Genomic DNA, 25271 nt, shown 5'->3' on the forward strand with positions numbered 1-25271 from the left:
TTTATTTTTGAGGGAGAGAGAGAGAGCACATGAGCAAGTGGGGGAGAGGGGCAGAGGAAGTGAGAGAGAATCCTAAGCAGACTCCATGCTCAGTGTGGAGCTCAATGCGGGGCTCGATCCCAAGCCCCAAGGGTCATGACCTGAGCTGAAATCAAGGCTCAGACACTCAACTGATTGAACCACCCAGGCACCCCTGTCAAATCATTTTAATACAGCATTGTAGGCAGCACAGAGGAAAGAGCCTGTGCTGACATGTGGCCTCTGCCATCATGGTACTTACAGTCTAGCAGAGAAGACAGATATGAATAAATAACTATAAAGAACTAATAATTTCAGGGATACAAAGTGCTATGCAAAATAGCTAATATTTATAGAGAATGTACTGTGCCATGCATTTTATATACATCATAATATCATTCTCACTTAAAGAAATTTGAGCCTCTGTTAGGACACATGGCCAGTCTGAATTCAAAACCAGCACTTTTAACTACAATGCAACACTATCTCAAGAATAAAAATACTATGCAGTAGTGTACAGGAGCGCCTGGGTAGCTCAGTCAGTTGAGCATCCAACTCCTGATTTCAGTTCAGGTCATGACCCCAGGATCATGGGATCGAGTCCCACATCAGGCTCCACACTGGGCATGGAGCCTGCTTAAGATTTTCTCTCTCTCTCTCTCTCTCTCTCTCTCTCCCCCCTCTCCCTCTCCTCCTCTCTCTCTCCCTCTCTCCCTTGCTCACGTGCTCCCCTTCTTTCTAAAATAAAACTTAAAATACAGTGCACGCATTTTATACATATGATGTTATAATCATTGTACCATTTTTTAAATCACATGGCAGCAGTGCAGATGACCGACTGGAAAGGAAAACAACTAAACTGGGGAAAGTACTGGGAGCATCCAAACAAGACATGATTAGTACTAGAACACAGTCAGTTGTAGGAAGAATGAGAGAAGACGACAAACTGACGAGCTATTGAGGTAGAATTGATAACACTTCGCAAGTGACTGGATAGGAAAGTGAGGAAAAGGGAAGCTCAACACACTGCCACCAGAGCGACCTGGCTACTGAGCAGATTCGCAACTAAAGATTTCATGAACCCAGGAGGAAAGGCGCAAGATTTCATTTCCGCTCATCCCCTGGCCCTTAGCTGCAACACACGCGTCCTTGTTGCAGAGGCAACAAAATATCATTGCCTAGCTACCAACCAAGTAGCCAGTCTATTTAAAGAAAAATCTGTGAAGTCTTTCATTAAAGAACAAAAAATAATCTGGAATCTCTATTTCAACAAAGAAATAAAATATTAAATTGAGTCTTCATTTTAGATATATACATGGGATTCATTTGGTCTTAAGAATGTCTTGATTGAACACCAAAAACTGATGTTTACTGACTTCACAATCACTTAGTTAAAAACAAAAGGCAAATAGCCTACCCAGTGCTAAGACCAAACTTAAGAAGAAAATTTTCACACATTACTTGAATATGCCATTTTTTAATAAACAGCATTAGCTAGCAGACATATTGGTCTTTTATTGATCTTTAGGGATGCAGAATGCTACACAATTCTGCATGCTTTAGCATGTAAATGATTCAATTTACATTAAAAATTGCAACATGAAAGTTGGAAGGGTAAAATGCAATATATTTCATTCTTTGACATTTTGGTCAACTTTGTTAAAAAAAAATTAAAGTGAAAACTCTAAAAGTTTCTTTTTTAATTCAAATTGTCTAGTAAGTGAAATAATACATGAAATACATGAAGATTTTTACCTGGAATGCAGTCACTATAGTTAGAAATACACAAACAATATGTGATATTTTATTTTAGACAAATTGCTATTTTAACTAATGTTATCATTGTCCTTCTGTCATCTGTCAATCCCGAGGACACAGACTGAGTTCAGTGAGGCCTGAGGCTGAAATTATCAAGGGAGAAAATGGAGGGGGTGTCAAAATCTGCTAGCAGAATCATCAAAATAAGGAAGAGAAATAAAGAGAAACCAGGAAGTGGAGTCAACATTAGAATTATACAGTAGCTTATAAATACACTAGATCAGACCTCTCAAATTCTTTGGTCTTGGAACCTCTTTTCTGTCTTAAAAGTTATTCAGAATCCAAAAGAGCTTTTATTTATGTTGACTATATCCATTGATATTTACCATATTGGATATTAAAACTGAGAAATTTTGAAAATACTTAATAATTAATTTAAAAATGACAATAAGCCCATAACATGTTAACACAATATATTTATGAAAAATAACTCTATTATCCCAAACAAAAAAAAAATCATTATTTTACATTTCTGCAAATCTCTTTATAGTCTGTCTTATTAGAAGCCAACTAGATTTTCATATTTCTTTCTACATTCGATCTGTTTCTATATCTTATCATAAAGCCTCTGTACACCCATAAGAGAATGAATAGTTCAAAATGCAAATAATATCTTTGAATTATTATGGAAATAGTTTTAATTTCATAAACTCCTTCAACTGGGGCTTGAGGATCCTATGGGTCTGACGACCACACTTTGAAAATGAGTGCATTAGACAAACATATTTTAAAAGGTAGCAAATGAAAGTGATTTGCAGACTAGCCCATAAGGGCAGTAGCTCACCTTGTAGTTCCAAGAGTTTGGGCTCTCAATAGAACTAGAATTTCAATGGAGCCAAGCCTGTAAGGATAATTACCCATTATCCTATCTCCAATGTAAATGTAGAATCAACCCTATAGAATTTCCTGCAGGTAATCATGGAATTGTACACGCCAGCAGGAAAAGCTGCTTTTACATGCATGAAACAGAGATTGTGCTGAAAAGCCAATAGGAAAATCTACTGAAATAATTACATAATCAAGATTAAATCATGGCTTTACTTCAATACAATAATTATGGTAAGATAATAGAAAGCACTGCTTAGGGACAGCTCTCTTTCCTGAAGAGCAATAAAAATAAAATGGATTATCTACTTTAAACGTGTAGACATTTAAAACAGTATAAAGATACTACTTTCTGGAGACAGAACATGAAACAAGAGTCTTTTAAAGTCTCCCCCAGACTTATGAGTCCTTGAGTATTTTTGCACCATTGCAATGGGCTCCGAAACATCTGCATTCCCCCTTTACACACTTTTTAAATTCATGCACAATAGCTGCTATAAATATCCATTTACAGTTTTCTTTGCTTTTCCTCTTAATCCTTCTGTTTCAGTGTTTGGGCTCCAATTCCCTTATTTCTGTTTCACAAGTTCCATTCACTGCTCCCTACATCTCTCCACACCCCTATATGTGAGTTTACATCTTGAAATACAAAAATTTAATTAAATGTCACACATTCATGTACATTATAAAGACAATAGCAACCCAAACTATGAGTAAGCTGAAAGAGGGCAAAAACCTAAAGACTTCAAATGATAAACAATTTTGAAACAGACACTTGTAAATTACTTTGAGGGCAAAAGTACTTCAGTTATTTCAATACTTTCTGCTTGTATCATCAACCACCCACTTGTTCTCATTCAATCTATAAACCCTGGGGAGGGAAAAATAATGACAAATCAAAACTTGCCCTGGATGAATACACATCAGTGACTTGGTAAAGGCACCAAAAAAAAACCCAAAAAAATTAGGAAGGTGGTAAATAAGTCTTTTTCTTTTAAGAGAAAAAAAGGATATCAAAGAATAGAGTTTAACTCTTGTATAATACAGTCAGTTAAAGCTTTCTAAATCAGCCAAAGGCTGTAACTAAGCAACATGATTCTTCACTGTGCTCAAAAACGGGGCTGCCAAGCATCAGGAGCCTCATTTCTCACTGAAAGCTTTGACAAGTTTCCACCATATTTTATATAATTGTAGCAGAGGGAGTGCCAGATTAGATCTGATTTGCTGTCATAATGGGATTTTTTCCCACATAAGCTAATGATGCAAAGCTATATTTAACCCTAGAAAAGTCACCCTCAAGCACTTACTGTATATTCTGATTGCTTCTCATATCTAGAATTGGACAAGTAGCAATTTTTCTGCTACTGAATATGACAAAAGCAAAGGTTTAATAGGTAGACTTTTTTTCTCCTGATTGGCTCCATTATAAATTTAGCTACAAATTCCAAATATGTTCACTAGCTTTTCTCACCAAATTGAGAAGATCGAGAGTCTGTTACTTTGAGTTCATATCCATTAATGTATGCAAGTCAACCTCTTACCCCAGCCTACTCTAGCCCTCTGAATACGCTGTTAATTTCCCACCTGAAAACTGGACCCCACTCTCACCCTAGGACACAGAGAAGTTTTGTATTTAAGGAGTTTGTCTTCAGCAAAGATTTAGAGCCTAAAATATATTTATATATTATCATAAACACAGTGGATCCCTTTGGTATCTCTGTACCCAGTGAGCTGCAATCCTCCATATGCAGCCTTGCTTTATTCCTATGTTCTGATTTGTATTCTAATTCCCTAGAAGTGGGCCCCTTCCCTTAACACCTACCTCCCCTCTTAGCTGATGTCACGACAATATGTACAGCCCTCACCAACCTGTGTCTAAGGACAAGGATCATACCTTTCGAGTCCTGTTTCAAACTGGACATTCCTACCATCCCAAGCCACGCCATCGAGGGAACCAAGAGTACCACCACTGGCAAGGAACTTCTGAGGTTGCCACTCACACACCTACAAGATGGAACCTTCTGTTACTGACCCTCATCCAAATTTGTATGTGAGTTTGCCACATGTCTTAGAAATTTGTTTTGGCCACCTGAAAGCTGGATCAGTTTGACACCTAATGTCTTACACAATAGGTTGACAGGTTCAAGATTGATGATATAATACTGTGATATGGAATGTATACAAAGGAGTGCTATTTAGGAGCAGATATCAAATATCATGACTTTGTGATGCCCAAAGTGCCTAATGGGTAATTGGAAGGAAGATCCTATCAGCTGGCTCAAATGAAGGTGGTAATGATGAATAATAGTTTGCTTTACCATTATCACAGAGAAAAATGAGAAAATCTCAGGTTTGAGGAATCTCAGGCATAACCACAGTCAGTGTGAGAATCCAAGGCATTGTCACTACAAGGAAAATCAGAGTGCTGTGTTTGGGTGGAGGCACCTTTCAGTGTTTCCCTTTACAGTATACCAGGACTATAAAACCTTAGGGTTGCAGAGAAGCTTAGGAGGCACCAAGTCCAACCCTACAGCAATGTTGCATGAAATTTTCATGAACACTGAAAAATTCTGTCAAGTGGTACTAAAGCCTATAGCATCCTCATGAAGTAGTCATCCTGGCACTGTGTGATTGAATAATTCCAACATTCACATTTATAAATTCATGTTTAAAAAATACATATTCTCAACTTTTGAATAATTTTGGTTGTTCAAAAGTTCTAGTTGCACGGAGCTAACCAGAGCCTTCAGTAGTTCCTACTGGCTTCCTGATAAGTCACAGCCTAGACCCTGGGTCCTTTCAGAAACCACATAGTCACTTAATAGCTACTTTCATGTTTGAAAACAGTTGTCAGACCATGGGTCTTCTCTTCCCTGAAAAAACATCCTTAATTTCTTTGAGTCTTCAAAAACATAAGGTTCCAAAGTCCTTAGTGATATTTTATTTTCAATTTCTATATCCCTTGTCATACTATTTGAGGTATTTTCTGTTAAGTTGAGAAGACAGTGAGATGTGAACCTCCCAAGATCTAGACTAAGGCTAAGCTGGCTTTTGCTATTGCTGTTTTGCAGCCATACCATACTACTGACTCATATTGAACTTTCAACTATTCTCCCAAATATTGCTGTTTACGTGTGCTACAACTAAACCATATCATTCTTCCAATGTTCAAAAAGATAGATTTCTTTATTCATAGTCAGGTTCTTAGCTTCGTTGCTGTTAACTTTCATCTTGAGAGACATGTTCATTTCTCCAACTCAGCAAAATCTTTTTAGTCTCTGATTTTTAACTTTTGATGAATGTTATTCTTTTTTTAATATTTTTATGTTTTTATTTTATTTTTGAGAGAGAGAGACAGAGTATGAGTGGGGGAAGGGCAGAGAGAGAGGGAGACACAGAATCTGAAGCAGGCTCCAGGCTCTGGGCTATTGGCACAGATCCCGACGCGGGGCTCAAACTCATGGAACCGCAAGATCATGCATGACATGAGCCGAAGTTGGACGCTTAACCCACTGAGACACTCAGGTGCCCCTGATGAATGTTATTTTTAAATACTTGTCTCCTGCATGATTTTTCAAAGACTTGATGAACTTTCCGACCAGCACAAGGTCCCAAATAAAACACTACAACAAACTGCTATGACCTTCACTGCAAGTTAGCATCAGTCCATTCAACGGCTTCTTAAACACAAATCCAAAGCCTAAGCTTAATTCCTCTCTTCAGTGAAAGGGATGTGAGATTTTCACAGCAGTCACTTAAGCAATGCCTATGTACCATGTCTAAAGTGACACCAACATAGGACAATATCCCCTAGTCTCTTCTATCCAAATTCCAAAGTTAAATATACTTGGTAATCTAAAACCCCCCATATATGCTCACTACTAGTCTAGTATAGATTTATCCATTATATGTTTCCTAGAAAATAATAATAAATAGAAGATAGTTGTATAAAAAAATGTGCTCTGGAATCAAGAAAACCTGAATTCTAATTCCAACTCTGCCAATTACTAACTGTGTGATTAGAGGCAAGTTATTGAACCTCTCTAGGCCTATTTCATTGGGAAATGGAGACTATAACGGTAAAACTAATGCATGCAAAACACGTAGAACAAAGCAGATGGAATAATTCTTAACCAAAAGCAAGTGCTACTAAGTAGCTGCAGCGGTTATTAGTTTTAATGTTAAGAAGAAGCTTTATTTTTAAGATTTTGATAAAATCTTTGAGTTGAAAGAACAGAAGAGTGAAACCCACCCACAGTTTTTACTGTGGATTCATCTACTTCCAACTGTAACCTCTGATTTGGGGGATTGTTTGTTTGCATTGGCAATCCTCACTGTCAGCCAAAAAAAGAAAAGGAGTCTCTGAATAAAACAGCGAATCTGCCATAGATACTCTCGGGATTCTTCAAATTGACTCTCTTTCTCCATTCTCTTCTTTCCAGCTCCATAAAGTTCTAGAGATACCGTGAACAGTTAAAAGATAGACTTTTCTTTTGAGACTGCATTTGCCCTCTCCCTTTCAGTCTACCCACTTACAAATACAAATAATGAGCTACCTTATAGAAATCACTCTGCACATAATTCCCATAGTTATAAATTTCACTTCCTAAACTTTAAAAGGCTTGTTTTCAGGGAAAGTTGGCTGCTTCTTACCAATTTTCTACTCATCTACTAATACATTTCAAACAGACGTTCTTGCTTAATGTCACTTCTCTCTATGTCCCAAAATTCTTATTCTTAAACCATTCTGGCGGATCTGATTCCTTTCCTTACTATATATCATGGACATCATTCCATATCAATGAATGAAGAATGATATCATCGTTTTATTTGTTTTAATTTAATATTTATTTTTGAGACAGAGACAGAGCATAAGCAGGGTAGGGGCAGAGAGTGAGGGAGGCACAGAATCCAAAGCAGGTTCCAGGCTCACAGCTGTCAGCACAGAGCCTGACGCGGGGCTCAAACTCATGAGCCATGAGATCGTGACCTGAGCTGAAGTGGCTTAACTGACTGAGCCACCCAGGTGCCCTGATATCATCATTTTAAATAGCAATACAGTATTGTGTTTTTACCGTGCATCATAATTTATTAATCAATTCTTTTTTGTTATGCATTTAAGTTGTTTCTAAATTTTTATTACAATAAACAATACACTGTAATAAGTAGTCCAATACTTATGTATTTATTCTAATTTTTTACTACTTTCTTCTAAAACTTATTCAAAGTATAAGTAGAAAGAAACAAAACAGATGGTATAAGGAAGAATTCAATTCACAATGGTGATACATTTCACCATATTTCCAAAAACTCTAAGAACCATCTACATCCCTATCAATATTGCATGAGAATGTCCACTTTGCTAAAACCTCGCCAACACTAAGTATTATAATTTTTTTACCATTTGCCAATTCAGCAAGTAAATTCTTGCAATTCTGGAGGATGTGCAATGACTTATCTTTTATAATAAGGATTATTCATTCCTACGTCTCAAAAATTACTGTATGGTACTTTAAGTCCCTTAGCAAAGTTAGTACTTAAGAAGCTAAAGTCAACTGATATAATTTTAAGCTCTCTGGTCCCCTCTAGAATGAAATGATTTCTTTTAACTTATGGATTTCTTCTTCTTGACCACTGTATTAAACAGTACCTGGCAAATAGCAGCTGCTAAATAAATACACATTGAATGAATAAAAACAATGAATTTGAATTAATCTATTAGAAAATGTGTCCCATGGAAAATAAAACATATAGCTTGTTAATCATAAGTATTAATAAGACAAATTGTTCAGCAAACTTTTAAATTGGGCATTAAACAGAGAAGCCTAAGGTATCTAATCAGCGGTGAAGCGACCTGGGTAGCAGGTCAGAACTGGGTAGCATGGCCAAGGTTAGAAACAATGGTCCACGATTTGACCAGAATCTACATACAAACCAGCTCTGAACTAAGGAAAAGCACACAGTATTCTAATAGTGATTTTAGATGTTCCTACCAGTCATTCCCTTCCTCCTCTTTTCCCTCTCCCTCTCTGTCCGTGTCTCTGTCTTTCTCTTTCCCCTACCACAAGATGGCGACAGCCACTGTTGAACTCTTAGCTCAGTTGCTGAAAACCTCTTTTCTCTAACGGAGAAAGCCAGCTGTCCCTTAACTGACTTTTTAGGTACCCCAGTACTATTATTTTGGAATAGTGATTCCTAACCCTACTTTGGGAACAATTCCAGAATATCTCATCCAAATAACTCTCAGGAGCATAATGGAAAAACTGAAAACTGTAATCAGTTTCTATTAATTTAAGAAAGAAGGACTATGTAACAAAATCAAACAAGTTAGGGTTTTACAACTTCAGAAACAAATGGGGATCCATACAGTAGTAGTATGGCCCGTTTTTGTTAAGCCTAGTAAAGCAAGGATACTCGATTGAACCAGGGGATATTTAGCCTGGAAGAAAGAAGACTTAGAAGCAGACTGACAGCAGTCTTCAAATATCTGAATGACTCCTAGGAAGAAAAAAATTTTAAATCTATTTTTGGGCAATTTCAGTGGGATATCAAAACCAGTGGCTGTATGATACAGGGAGGCCATCTAGTTACAGAGTGGGGTGCCTCCATTAATTCAACAAATGCATCAGGTGCTTGCCCTATATTCTAGCAAGGGAGTATGTGACTTCATGTTAACCATGTTTTGTGTTAGCAATAAGGAAAAAGAGAAGTTTTACTACAAATACAGTAGAAATTTAAATATGTAAAGATTGCCAGTATTTACTTTTCACCATTTACTGAAAGATTTTTACAGTTTTCAGTGTAAAATATTGGCAATAAAAATCGTTTGCAAGTTTCTCAATATTTATTTCCAACTGAGTTAATACAGTAGATCATAAGAATGCCTGTATAAGCCAAAATTCATTTCAAGTTTGTCCTTAAATGACCCTTAGTGGATTTAAAGGCAGTGTTACTATACAAGAAAATTCAGAGATTTGAAAACTTTCAACAATCTTTGTGTTTTAACTACACTATAAGCTAGACCCTATTCTAGAGGCTAGCTGTCCACTACACTGTTCAATATGGTAGCCACTAGTTACATGTGGCTATTATCCATTTGAAATAGGCTAGGAAGGACCTGAATTCTTAGTATTGTTTAAATTTAACTGATTTATATCTCAATAGCCATAATGTGACTAGTGACTATCATATAAAACAGCAGAGTTCTAGAGATCAGTGAACAGCAACCTGTGTAAAGCAGAACCTTGCTAGAGAAAAGGAGAAATTAAAGAGAAGAGATTGGTGAGACTGCGGCCACAAGAAGAGAACTAACACACAGCTGTGTCTATGCAATTTCACTCAGTCAAATTGAATTAAATAAGAGATCTCTGGAAAAGGCCTCTAAATCTTGCTGTAGTCAAATGAGTAAGCTATATTCTGTAGATGAAACAGCTTTCAAAAAGGGAATGATTAACTCCTTCTGCTTTCCTTAGATTTTTGCATTAAATTTCTTTTCTTGCAAACTAAATGACATTTTTCTTACATTTTCAACTTTCTGAAAATATGCCTTTAGAGATTAGTTAACTTAGATTTAATGCGGTAGTAAAGAGTGACAAGTAGATTCTCATGTAATCCATTCAGTGGAAAAAAGAGATACCTGAAAACTATCTTAGAGCTATACAAAACCATTGGCCGATCCGACAACACAGCCATTCTGGGGATTCCAGACAGAACCGTACATCTGATAACCTTAAGAAGTAGTCTACACAGCAGACGACACAAAGTTAACTGGCATGTGAAAAGAAAATAGAACTTCTATTTATATTTAACCTTTTTATTTAAAGAAAAAAGAAATTAAGCTTTACTAATTTAAGACTTGGATTGACATTAATGCACTTACTCAGTCCACATGCCATAGGACCACAATACTGATAAGTCACTGGAGGGATCCTGAAGGAAAGCTAGAAACTCGGACACAGAAATATTGACGGTGGTTAACTGGGTCCTTCACTAGCTTTCACATTCAATGTATTATCACTTACATTTGACCATATAAGTGGATTTACAGAGTACATTATTTTCAACTGTAAAACATTTACAACTTTTCATAATGAGATGGTATGCTGGAAAATCTTTTCCCACACAGTGATTTTCTGAGTATCTCAAAGGGAACTACTTGTTTCCAAAATGAAAGATTAGTTATGTATAAATGTTCCAAATTTGCTGACCTTCTCTACGATGACAAGTGATTGTCAGTAGTGCCTATGTGGCAGGTATTTTCAAAAATATGAACTGTTCCTTCAAAGAAAAAGTGACATTTTAATAATCCATGTATGGATCCACTGCAATCCATAAGCCTTTTCAAGTGAGCATTTTGAACATGGGTACATTATTTGGAAACGTTTTCAGTGTTTTCATTGCCAAAAACTATTAATACTCATTAACTGTATGGTGAGAAGCTGGAAATAAAATTTCCAAATCTGTTTGAAAATATTCCTCACAAATGTTTGAGTGGACTTTTTAACCTATTCCCTTAAAATTTTTTAAATTCCCAGCTTTCCAAATAGTGTGTAAGGACCAACTGACATCAAGTTAGATGAAAGACTACCAGCTGAATTTTGCAAAAACCTTTCCAAAATTGGTAAACGGAACCAAAAAATGAACACTGTAATTTAGCAAACACAGTCAACAATTTATTTCTTCAATTTGGAATAACATATCCTTGTGAGGAATATTTTCAACCATGACAGACATTAAAACAAAGTATAAAAATAAACTGAACTTAGAGACCTCTGAATCATTGTATTACTAAGAATTAAACAAAGTTTTAAAAAGTGATGAAACATAATTATGAATCAGTTCACTATTCCCATTACAGATATAATTTTATAATATATCTTCTACATTAAAATATTATTTTATCTTTTCCTCAAACTAACTTTTCTAATTTATGATATATAGAATATATATATTTATTCTTATATATATATTTCTTTTATATATATATATAAGAAAAGACTCATATACTTTCTAGATTAAAAGTACACATATCCTAATGGGCAGATGCTTAAAAATTTTCAAGGCTACTGTCCTACTTTGTGATTTAAAAGTTTTTATAACGGAAACAACGTAAAAGAAAACCGTTAAAACAAAAATGAATATTGATTATTTTAATGTTTTTAAAAAGTATTCTGTAAGGGAGTATTTTGTGTACTCAATGCAAACCATATAAAAATGGGCCAAAGATCACTGAAACGAACATTGACAGCATGATCAAATCCTTATTGCAATGATGTGGATCACTTACAAAATAGCCAGAATAATCCTGCAATCCAGTGCAGGATGTCAGCTCAGATCCTGTTTTACTCTGCCCTTCGAAAAATACGTAGTGGCCTCCTAAGGAACCCTTTGGGTCCCCATAAGGACCCAAACTCATTGAGAAATTATTTTCCTCACAAACCATCCCATGCCTTTCTAAAATGCTCCTGAGGCTTTTCTGTCATCGGTCACATGCCCCTTGTCTGTTTCCAACATCAGACTCACTATTCTCGTTTAAGATACCCTGGAGCCTAAAAATTCAACACACCAGAAACATTTTAAAAGTGAAAAGTTTGCCTCAATGTAACTAAAATGTGTGACTTCCACTAGTATTTGCAAGAGGAGAATGTGAAACTTTGGCAAGATAAAACCCACAATGAACATGAGTATCTCTGTTTCTAATGATACGGATATTCATAAACATAGGCCCCTACACCCGACAAATATGAATCATGTTAAGTACTTCCCAAAATAAGCCGGTTTACATAGTGATCTTTGGGGTCTGTAACAGAAGACATGTGACAAGGAACAAAGGAGAGCCAGTGCAGATGAAAAAATACCCCGAACAAGTGATTTTTCTTTGTTTTTCCAAGCAATCAAAAGTTTGAGAGAAGCCAGTTCCTAGTCTCCAACTCACATCAGTACAAGGAAGGACTGAAAGACCACTACTAGTCCCTAGACTGAAGATGTGATATTGAATAGTTGTAGGTGCCTAGAGTGACCAGCATCAACAGCAGAATCTTAGAGGAGTCCCACACCACAGTGTGAATTGCTCCACAGAGGCCATTGGGAGTCAGCCTACCCACCACAGGCCTCAGGGGCCCAGCCCAGGACACCAGCATCTTCCATCTCCATTCTAGCACCTGGGCCGGAGAGAGGGTGGAGAGAGCCAGAGTCTAAGTCAAAACACGCATTTTGTACGTTGTTTGTTGCTGTTATTTTTATTTTTGATCATTAAGCCTCTTTCTACAACATTTTCAAATGAAATTCATAGAACTGTCAGTTGCTTTGTAGGACATGTTTTCCCAGTTTTTCCTGTAGGAATCTAATAAATACAATGCTCCCATATATAATGGGAGTTACACGTTGCAACCTAATCTTTCTTAACCAGAACAGAGGATATTTTACCTTGATTTTTTGTCTTGATATAACTTCTTTTATTTGAAAGCTTTAAAAAGACACAGCACCCAGAAAATTAGTAATCTTGGTGCAATGAAAATAAATCAATCTTCCGAAAGGAGATAGAGGTTCTTTTAATATAACCATCTAGTCAAACAGAAGTGCTTGAAGGAAACAAACAAACTATACAAAGATTATGGGAGGCAGGCAGCAACTGTAACAAACTGAAAAGTAAACACCTCCTTGTTTGTAGGCAGACTACTTATTTGAACCACCCCGGAGCACCACTGAAACAAGGCTATACAGAAATGAGCCCATATCCACACTACAACACTCATGCAGAAACAAATTCCACCCTGGCTGAAAGACAAAACTAAATAGCTACACGCTATTGACATGGAGATAATGATCAGGCTAAAGATGTTCACGAGATCAGTGATTGAGATTCCTACCTTTAGAAATGCTGGAATGAATCCAAAGGGAAGTGGAAACTCAGAAAAGTTCAAAACTCATAAGAACAAAGAGGGAAAGGAAGCAAAAAGAGGGCCCTGGCTTCTATGAATTGATAAGACTGACATAGTTCACTTACATCATTTGAATCCCAATTTGGGGGTGGGGGGAGAGAAGGAAGTGAGGGCTGTGTGCAGGGTGGGCTACGTGAAGATGTACAGAAATGTGGGAGGGGGTGTGGGAATATGTAGGAATGTACAGAGGGTCCTAAGGAAGTAGGAGTTACAGGGATACGGCAGAGTTATGTGATGGATTTAGAGGGAGGTGGGGAGTTATGAGGGTTTCTTGGGGTTTTAGTGGGTGGGAGGGTTGAGAGATATTGTGGTAGGGAGTATGGGGGCAGGAGGAGGTATAGTATAGGGGTAGTGGGGAATGTGTGAAACACTGGAAGATTTTTTTGGGAGTGGCAGGATATGAGGGTATGGAAATACATGGGTTGTATATGGCAGGATATGGGAAGGTTGCACATGGGAAGCATGCAATGGGTACATGTACATACATGTACACCAGTGTTCATGCCTGTACACTTTTCTTCTCTGTGTAATGGCACAAATAAACACTTACTGATAGTATCCTTCTGCTCTAAAATTTCTGACCTTAAAATTGCACTATGCATTGAGCCTAAAACTAATATAACACTGCATATTAACTATACTGAAATTAAAATAAAATTAAAATTAAAAAATAAAGATTATGTAAGAAGGTAAAAAAATGGACTACATAAAATCATCTTCCACAGGAGCAAAAATTTAAATTGAAGATTTGAATTACTCCATTTATGGCACTATCCCCTGTATTTTAAATAAATTAAGCTGACTTTCCTGACAAATTCACGGACTCAAAGTTAGGATAGCCCAAGAATTCATTTACGATCAGGAATTTTATTGTACAGCTGTTTCACAGCATTTGGCGGCCTGAGAGATAGATACTGAGAATGAAATCAGGATGGCATCACATTTCTTCTCTGCAACTACAAAAGACAAGTAAACAGTCTTCTTTCCAGAGGTATGAGCTCTAGGCCTGTTTTTTTAAACCAACCAGAGCCAATGACATCGAGCACAGACAGGAGCTGCAAACTGGAAAAACACACACAAGTATACATATTTCATATCCAGGTCCCTGTATAGTTTTCTCCTTGTTCTCAAAATTGCCCTCCCATACTTTATTGCTTTCCTACCAGATGGCAGCATGTCTGAATGTATAGCATCTATGTTTCAACAAGCATCACACTGCATAAAAATGTACATAATCTGGTTGACCCTTCCTGGGGTTTCTCACTTCATGGCTATTTTAATTTGAGCCCCATTCTGAAGAATAGGGTCAGCCTTTAACTAAAGCAAAACTTAGACATATTTTTAGCTTCAGCCAAATGAACAGTTATTCGCATAACATTTTCTACCCCTCTTTCAGTTCCTTTGGCAACATTCAGAACTGCAGAGGAGATTTTTCTTTCCCAGTAAGATGCCTCTTGTTCACTTACCCGTACAAATACAATATAATTCGAAAGTTATCCATTTCTGAGCTTCTGATTTCAGAGGGCTTTATCTTCATGTTCTTACCTCTGAATTGTTAAGGTGGCATTTGTGAGTTCCTGAAAACCAGCCATCACTTGAACATTGGTCAATGTCCACTTTCTGAAGATTTATGTCAACTTTCATAACACCCCTTTAAAACAGAGAAAGATAAGAACAAATTAATCTGAGCCTTTACAATATCTAACTCTGTATTCCATCCCAGAAATCAGCAAATCAACATAAAGAGTGCCCTAAAATTTTTCACATTGCCCACTCATATTCAACTCAAGTGTACCCTGTGAAGACAGGCACATAATACAACAGAATCACCAAGTATTAGTTTTACCTAAGTCCCATAGGCATAGTCCCCGTATTGCTCACTGTTTTCAGCTCTCCATATAATGCCTGGCCCATAGAGGTGCTCCATAAATATTTGTCGAGTGGCTGAATTCCTGACACCTTTGCTCTGGACATGGTAGCAAAGTTGACTCTAAAATAACACCTGCCTCAAGTACCCCTTCTATTAAAGTAAAACCAAAACAAAGCTTCACCTCATTTCTTTCTATTCCTATTTTCCCATGCAAGACCAGGGATGGGGAGGTGGGGCGGGAAGGATAGCATCTCTTTCCTCCGATCTTCTACCACAGTGACTTTAAACAGCTCTTTAGGTCTCCCAGAGTTCCCAACGAGAGATTTACACCATCTACAGAAGTGGTGATTAGCAATTTTCTTCTCTTAACTCTGGAAACAAAAACACTGCATTTCACTTTGCCATTTGAGAAAAATCACTAAGAAAGAGAACTCACAAATTCAGAGCCAAAAGCAAAACCGCAAAGAAAGCTCCAATTTTATCTAAAATTTTTCCATTTTCCCCAACTGATCTTCTTACATTTTCATCTTGCTAAGATCCCTCTCTTCTATTTTTCACTACCAGAGCACCACTAGTAGCAGAAACATTTTTCCTACAGTGAACTGTCACCACCTGCACTTCATTAAAATAAATATTCTATGTTCTGGGCCTTAAAGCTCAAAGCTTTGTAATGTCATTTTTCACAAACTTGAGTATAGCAAAAACACATTTTCCTAGGTCTCTTGTTCCCAATTTAAACTACTTTCATTATGATTTTATAAATATGTACAAATATCAGGTTAGGCTCAAACTCTTCATATTATAGTTCGTGTACTACAAAAAAAAACTGACAAAATTATGAAATAAATGCAAACAAAACTGTAAAATTTAAATTTAAATTTAAAATATTAATTTCCAAACACCAATGATTATGTTTGGCCAAACTAAATCACCTCTCAGAATAGGAATACAGTACTGACTTTAGCAAGCCTGTTTTATCATATATTATGACTCATCTCTCTCTTTTCTCCTTTTAAACTACTGTGAAATCTTCCCACAAAGCAACTTAATGTCATTTGGGCTTAATTTGGGGTGAATAAGTCACTTACGTTTTTTAATGCTGCCTCTGATCTTTCCTTATTAACCTGAAACAAAGTACTACACTAGGTAGTGCTAACATGGTCAAAAGAGATAGAAAACAGAGATACCAAAACCTCTTGTTAGTATTTGGTTATCCAGATAACCCAGAACACATTAAACTTAATTTTTCAGAGGATCACTGAGATGAAAACCCAAAATTTTTCATAGAAAACTTACAAATCCTTCAGAGAAACAAACCTCAATTTGCAAAAGACACAATTTGCGGAATTGTGGACCATAATTCTGTAAAACAAATGGCTGTTCATGTGATAAATTAATGAATTCCCAGGTAACTTAATGCCTTATCCAGTTTCCTCCCATGCTCTTTCAACAAATACTTATTTCTGGTATGCGTACACCACTATCAGAGATGCCGCAGAGGTGAACCACATAGGCCCAAATATAACAATGTCAGAATGTTTAATGGAGAAGAGATGGTAAATTCTGGGAGATTTGGAAAGATCATTTGGGGTATAGAAGGTACTTCATTAACATTTGCTCATTTTCTGATTGCCTTTCCTTGTAGGCCTTTGAGTAGAACTATGTTCCACATAGGTCATGCCAATCATGCAAGCCCACTGCAGGCTCTACTTCCTGCTTCTTGAAAAGCAACATGTTTAATTTTCTCAATCAGTCAATAAGTGTGTCGAATGCTTACTTTGGGCCAAAACCGTTCTTGGCTTTGAAATGCAATAGAAAGCAGGAAGAAAAAAAAAAGTCCTGCCTTCATGGGGCTGAACTCTAGTGTGGGTCATACTACAAAGTAAAAAGTGCAATTCCAAAGAACAAAAACAAAAGCAACTTCAAGCAGGTCAGTAGAATGGTTACGTTTTCATTTTTGTTTTTTTAAAGAATGGACAGACTTCTAATTCAACCAGCGGTTCAAGGTATAATTACAGCAGGTCTTACCACACTCCCTTACCAGCCGTCTTCAACGACACGGAATTTCCCACTGGACTCCTACGGTCTAGTACATTTTGGTATTCTGCCATGAACGGCTTATTTAGAATACATTTGTAAGTAGTAAACTAATAAAAACTATACATTTTTAGTTATTCCACATCTGTCAGTAAAAACGAGATCAGGTTTTCCTCAACTATCCTGCTACGCTGAGCTTGGTCACAAGATAGTGCAAATCTTCCCACTTGCTCAGGAACATTGGCCACTTTGGGCTTCCGGGAGGCTGCAATTACTCCGGTCCCTTTCCGGCTTAAGAAATAGGTATCTTAATCACTGAGCGGTTTCCCTCTTGATTCTGGGTTCATATCCGAGAACCAAAAGCCACCACAGACCGTAAACTCGGCTCAGGAAGCTTTCTGGGGTTTGTGCAAAACCACCAAAGGTAATGAGTCGTGCGTTTACCAGCTGGGAAATCAGTGCTGACTCATCTTCATTAGCGCCGCTGCGCTGCCTCGGTGCCTGGAGACCTACAAAGCCCTCGGGGAGATGCCTGACTTCCTGCAGGGGAAGCGGAGGTTTGGGGGATTAAACGGGGAGAAAACGCTCTCTCGGTGGGAAAAGGTATCCTGCTGAAAACCACGCAGAGGCAAAACCACTCACTAGCTACCCTGAACCGACGGAGGTCGGACCGGACTGAGAGCCCAGCAGCCCCTGCGTGGCGCGTCCCCTGAGCGCCTGCCTCTTGGGGGCGGAAGTGCTGCTCCCACATCCGGTGAGCAGGCGCCACTGGGAAGCTTTGGGGCTGCGGTTCCCTGGCCTGGGGACTGGAAAGCAAGGGCCAAAAAAGACAGGTGAAGAAAATATATTCCAGAGAATAAAATATAGCAAATTCTATCTCCCAACACCTGGGTGCTTAGCTGAGCCTCAGACCAGCATTTTTTCTCTACCTGTCTGACCCCTGAAATGCAAGAAGCCTAAAATGGGATCCATATGTTCTTTCTCCATGAATGGCCTCCATCCTTCCAATTATCCAAGTTGACAACCCGTTATGAAACTAACCCCCGAATCCAAACAGTTGCCAAGTTCCTAGATTGTACTGCCTGAATGCTGCTTGCATCTTAACTCTTCCCCTCCGTTTCTGCTACCACTGCCTTGGTTCAGGTCTTCACTTCTCATAAGGCTAAAAACTTTTTACAATAACTTACTGATTTGGTCCTGTCTTCTATGGCTCCAGGTAAAAATCTTGGTTTGTAGGTGCTGATGTTTATATGGCTTAGGGTCCTTCTTTAAGGAACAAATGGAAAATCATGAACACACGTATCACAATATGACCTTTGGCCCTAGATCTTTGTGTTTTAACTGCTGGGTGGGTAGCAAGATCATTACCAGAAGCTATTTGTATACCAGGATGGCTAGCAATAACTTAGCTATACATAGAGGTAACTACAAACTACTTTAATATAATGAAATAATCCTGAACGTCCCTTAGCCTGTTTCTAAAATGCCCTCGGCCTAGGGAAAATGTAATAGAAGCAAGTTACAGTAGTAAGAGACCATTGCAGTTAAAATATCCTCCTTTTTAAAATTTTACACTGAACAGTTGGCCACAAAACTCATTGCTAGTGCTCATTCCAGGACGTTAGAAGGTTTCCACAACAAGCAAAGGGCACTAGAGCTTAAGCATCACACTATGCTGTCTATGCAATCTTTGAAATATGTCAGTCTGGGGCGCCTGGATGGCTCAGTCATTTAACATCCAACTTCAGCTCAGGTTATGATCTTGCAGTTCATGAGTTCAAGCCCTGAGTTGAGCTCTGTGCTGACAGCTCCTGTCCTGGAGTCTGCTTTGGGTTCTGTGTCTTCCCTTCTCTCTGCCCCTACCCTGCTCACACTGTCTCTCTGTCTCTCTCAAAAATAAATATTTTTAAAATTAAAAAAAAGAAAATTTAGAAATATGTCAATCTGATCCTAACGATTCCTTGCTTAAAATCAATTATTTCCTACTGTCCTAAAGAGTAAAAATCTAAGCTCTGTGGTATAACATATATTCTGGCCCCTCCTACTATTAATGTCTCCATCCACTCTTCTGAATACATCTTTTGTTTCAGACAATTCACAACTACATGTAGGGTCCTTAAAAATTCATCTTAGCTCAGAAAGCCATTCTTTTATACATGCCATTATACCTGAAGTCCCTTTGCCTAAACTATGCTCTACCTATCATAACTCCTACGTGACTCCTTTCTAAAGCCTTCCATGAATTCCAAATCTGATTTAGAAGCTACGTCCCCCTCTCTCTCTCTTTCTCAAAATTAAGCATTAAATTTTTTTTTTAATTTTTTTAAAAGTCTCAGTCGGTTAAGTGTCCAACTTTGGCTCAGGTCATGATCTCACAGTTCGTGACTTTGAGCCCCTCATCAGGCTATGTGCTGACAGCTCAGAGCTTGGAGCCTATTCAGATTCTGTGTCTTCCTCTCCTTCCACTCCTCACCTGCTCATGCTCTGACTGTCTCTCAAAAATAAATAAATATTTAAAAAATTTAGAAGCTGCTTCTCTATTCTCCCCATAATACACTGTGGTTACCTTCTTCATACTTTAATGATCTGTTTTTCCCACCAGACTAAAATTTCCATAGTCCATACCTTAGTAATTTTTCCCCTAGCTCCTGTGTGTGTGTGTGTGTATGTGTGTGTGTGTGTGTGTATACCACATCTTTATCCACTCATCAGTCAGTGGACATTTGGGCTCTTTCCATATTTTGGCTATTGTTGATAATGATGATATAAACATTGGGATGCATGTATCTCTTTGAATTAGTATTTTTGTATTCTTTGGGTAAATACATGAAAGAAGGATGAAATCTTGCCATTTGCAACAATGTGGATGAAACTAGAGAGTATTATGCTAAGCAAAATAAGTCAGTCAGAGAAAGACAAATACCATATGATTTCACTCATATGTGAAATTTAAGAAACAAATTAAACAAACATGGGGGGGGGTAGGAAAACCAAGAAACAGACTCTTAACTACAGAGAACAAACTGATGGTCGCCACAGGGGAGGTGTGTGGGGAATGAGTTAAATAGGTGATGGGGATTAAGGAGGGTACCTCTTATGATGAGCACTGCTATACATAAGTGTTGAATCACTAAATTCTATACCTGAAACCAATATTACACCACATATTAACAAACTGGAATTTAAATAAAAACTTAAAAAGAAATTTTCCTTGACTCCTAAATCAGCCCACCCCAAAAATTAACCTTGAAGAAACTGCAGATGCTTGAAAGAAGCCAGATGTAGTAACAATAATGCCCTCCCCCCCCAAAAAAGAGAATACTCAAGCAAAGTGAAAACTATAATGAGCTACTATGGATGAACGAGTGGAAAGAAAGACTGGAAAGGTTGAAGGAAAATTTTTGTTTTGTTTTGTTTTTTGTTTTTTTTTAATGTTTTTTATTTATTTTTTTTTTGAGAGAGAGAGACAGCATGAGCAGGGGAGGGTCAGAGAGAGAGAGGGAAACACAGAATCCAAAGACAGTCTCCAGGCTCTGAACTAGCTGTCAGCACAGAGCCCAACGTGGGGCTCAAACCCACAAACCGTGAGATCATGACTGAGCCAAAGTCAGAGGCTCAACCGACTGAGCCACCCAGGGGCCCCGAAGGAAAATTTTTAAAAAAATTTTTTAGTGTTTATTTATTTTTGAGACGGAGAGAAACTGAGCATGAGTGGGAGGCAGGGCAGAGAGAGAGGGAGACACAGAATCTGACACAGGCTCTAGGCTCTGAGGTGTCAGCACAGAGCCTGATGTGGGGCTCGACCTGTAAGATCATGATCTGAGTAAAGTTGGACGCCTGACAGACTGAGCCACCCAGGTGCCCCAAGGAAAGTTTTTAAATTCTCCTTTTGCTTCCTCCTCTATTACCTTGAACAATAATTTCCTGCTCCATAACTACAAAAAAAAATTGACATCAGCAGCCCATATAGTCAATATTGATAGGGGTACAGAGAAGAGGTTCTGCCAAAAAAGTTGATACAAACAGATGCTGATAGACCAGCTGCCATCAATCATCTACTCCTAACAACCAGAACAAAGTCTGGTGCCTAGAAGTGGGTTGCTGACATAACAAAACCCTAAAACATGTGGCTCTAGCTTTAGGACCAGCCAGCGGCAGAAACTGAAAGGCGTTCAAAGAGTTGGTTAATGAAAGCGGGAATATGTGGGTAAGTCTTTTAAGACTTTGAAGACATTGTCCTTTAAGACAATGAGGAAAATGGTATCGGAGGCAGAGGAGAAAGGAATCTTTGGTACATAATATGGGGAAAGTTTGGCAACACTGTCACCTGTGAACAATTGAACTTGTGGTTCTACCTAAGGAAGTTTCTCGGCCAAATGCAGAAAGTACTACCTGGGTTTTTCTGGCTATGATAGATACAAAAAGAAAAAAATGGACTAAAGGAGGAGCTGCTAAGTTTTGGTTTTGGCTTTTAAAATTTTGTAATTGTGGTAAAATATACATAACACAAAATTTACCATCCTAACATCTTAAAAGTGTGCAGTTGAGTATTGTTAAGTACATTTATATTGTTGTGCAACCAATCTCCAGAACTCTTTTCATCTTGCAAAATTACAACTCTCTACCCTTTAAACAATAATTTTCATTTCCTGCTCTGCCTAGACCCTGAAGTAAAACCATTATTCTTATTTATATTCCTAAGAATTTGACTACTCCAGGTACTTCATGCAAGTGAAGTCAGACAGTCTTTGTCTTTCTGTGGCTGGCTTATTTTACTCAGTTTAATGTACTCAGGGCTCATCCATGTTGTAGCAGTTTTCAGAATTTCCTTCCTTTTTAATGGAAGAGTATTACAATGTATTTATATGCTGTATTTTGTTTATTCATTCATTTGTTGATAGACACTGAGTTGTTTCACCTTTTTGGTTATTGCGAATAATGTCCCATGGAGCTATTTAGTTTTTGAGTAAAATTTAGAAAAAATACCAAAGAGCCAGAATGGGGTGGGGGTGGACAATTATTGCAAAAATCTCTTCTAGCAAAAGATTCTTGGAATATAAAATGGCTTCAGAGCAAAGAACTACTTCAGAGGGGCATCTGTAAAATCCTTCATTAAGACCTCAGAAAGATGTAAGGCAGTGTTTCATAGAGCCTTTCAGCTAGACTAAAGGACTCCTAATGGTCTTACAGGTATGCCTCATAGACACTCTGTGTTAAATAATAGGGATTCTAAGATTTTTAAGGCTTTATTGCACAGTAGCCACAGGGCCCAAGAGAGAAAATTGCCTATCTTAAAAAGATTTGAAAATCTGGCTTCTGTCTAATAGAGTGAAACCCAATAAGATTCATAAAACCCAGAACATTCTTCAATGAATAGCATAAGTAGGAGTACTGTCATTTGAAATCAAAAAGAAAAGAAACAGTACAAAATAAAGACACCTCCTCTTTCCTACACTTCTGTGGACAAAAAGCAAGCTAAGAAGGCCATGCAGGTGAAAATGTAGTCAATTTCTTTGGGAAAAGGAAGGATGGTTCAAAGGACAGAATCAAGAGCTCAGAGGTAAAGCCAGAGGTAGTATACTTGAGGGACCATACATAGGAAGATGATGATACTTTGGGAGTGGGGGGTGTGTGTGAAAGTGGGTAAGTATATTCTGTATATAAGAAGCCCAGCTACCCTGAAATTATCCTGCTATGAGGAAATGCAAGATGCCAGGTGGAGTAAATATGGAAAGAATGTACCAAGAAGTTCCAATACATACACCAGCTACTGGAAACATCCAAGCCCAGTTGTCAGATACATCTTAGAAGTGGATCCTCCAGCCCCAGCCACCCCAGCTGATACCACATACATCAAAAACAGACCACCCAGCCACATTTGTGACTCACAGAACTGTGAAAAAAAGTAAAATGTTTGTTTTATGCCCCTAGGTTTTACAATAAATTTGTTAGGCAGAAGTAGGTAACTGGAAGATCTAACCAATATAGATGTCCTACAGTGGTAAAAGGAATAGTAGATTAAGAAGATATAGCCATCAAGAACATATGTGTACTTGAGCATGTATGCACATGCATGTATATTTTTTTTTAATGTTTTATTTATTTCTAGGAGAGAGAGAGAGAGAGAGACAGCGTGAGCAGGGGAGGGTCAGAGAGAGAGGGAGTCACAGACTCTGAAACAGGTTCCAGGCTCTGAGCTGGCAGTCAGCACAGAGCCCAACGCGGGGCTCGAACCCACGAACCGTGAGATCATGACCTGAGCGAAAGTCAGACGCTTAACCGACTAAGCCACCCGGGCACCCCAGATGCATGTATATTTTTATCAACAATTTATATAACTTAAGAAAGAAAGAAATTGTTCAACAATTGTAATAGAATATTCTGACATACCTCTCTGAGAAACTTACAGATCAAACAAAAAGAAGCAATGTTAGCGAGTATCTAAATATTATAATTAGTAGACTTAAACTGTTATGTATGTATAGAACTCTTTGCATGACAGATAATTCACTTTCTGTTTTAACATTCACAGAATATTTACCAAATGTTTATCCAAAATAAACCAGAGATTATATTTCAAAAGGAACCTCAAATTCCAAAGGCCCAGTGTCATATACATTATAACATTATGTCTTTTAAATATAATGTATTAACTTATGAATTACATGTCTTAAAGGGATGCCTTTAACACATCTCATTTGTTTGAAAAATAAAAGCAAATTACTAAATAACCCTTAGTTTTAAAGATAAATTAATAAATACTCAGTATTGAGTAGCAATGAAAACACTACAAATAAAGAAACTGTGGAACATAGATAAAAATAAAACTGGAAGGAAATTTTGTTGCTTTAAACACTATACATTTATAAGGAGACACAATTTTTAAAAAATCTATTTCATTCAAGAAGGTGGAAGTGAGGAAGCAACAGAGAAAATATAAAGATTCAGAATAAATGAATTAAAAAAACCAGAAGTCAATGAAATAAATAACAACAAAGTGATGGGGGAAAAAACAAACCAAAAATTAGTTCTTTGCCAGCACACCTAGCTCCCATTTCCTCGTTTCTAAATGCCATTTTCTAGTAGTAAATGAGGGTTCCTTAGAGTAATGAGTGGTCACAGGCCTGAACAGGGAAAATACAAAGCATCATCTTCAGAAAACGAGGACAAGAGCACTATCAAAAGGACATATGAGCCAACTCAAGAGAGTTCCCAATTGCCAAAGTTGGAGCAATTTGAGCGAAAACATAAAAATGATAATATTGGATTCAATCCCCCAAATCAAAAAGTCCATGCTGAAATAAGTGATTAAATAAAAAAGTGAGAAAAAGGAGATAACTCTGTTACAAAAGAATTCCAATTCATAAATTCAGAAAAAACTAGGGAAATAGAAAATCATCTTTGGAATACCACATAAACAATTATTGCAGACAAGACTTGCTGATTAATCCAAAAACTAATGGGAAAAACTTTAAAAGGAAATAGGATATTTGAGTCACTTCAAAGCATCTCCCTCCAAACATTTATTACTATCTTGGTATTAATGTATACCCAAAGTTCTTTGATACTACTCTCTCCATGAAGAGGAAACTACTTCACCTCCTCTTGGGGGGCTTAATTAAGTAATTCACTTAAGAAAAAGGGGGAAAGAGTAACTTTGGCACAGAGAAACCTGGCAAACCATGTGTCTTCACATGGTCTCCACATTAACCAAGTAATCAAGGCTAATATCACCTCTAGTAAAACATATTGATATTAGGTAC

The 25271-nt window shown here is 37.5% G+C and overlaps 1 protein-coding gene across 1 annotated transcript in view; it reads right to left on the reverse strand.

Annotated features, from left to right (window-relative positions):
• The window catches only part of GPR158 (G protein-coupled receptor 158), a gene marked incomplete at its 3' end in the record, with an annotated part of 227028 nt that overhangs the window by 172983 nt on the left and 28774 nt on the right, over window positions 1-25271 (reverse strand). The window contains exon 2 of the mRNA XM_039233073.1: window positions 15147-15252. Within this exon, the coding sequence (XP_039089004.1) occupies window positions 15147-15252 (106 nt within the window). The remainder of the gene's footprint in view (window positions 1-15146; window positions 15253-25271) is intronic.

This window comes from Hyaena hyaena, unplaced genomic scaffold (assembly GCF_003009895.1).
Source record: "Hyaena hyaena isolate Hyena2069 unplaced genomic scaffold, ASM300989v1 scaffold_72, whole genome shotgun sequence".
NCBI classification, from domain to species: domain Eukaryota; kingdom Metazoa; phylum Chordata; class Mammalia; order Carnivora; family Hyaenidae; genus Hyaena; species Hyaena hyaena.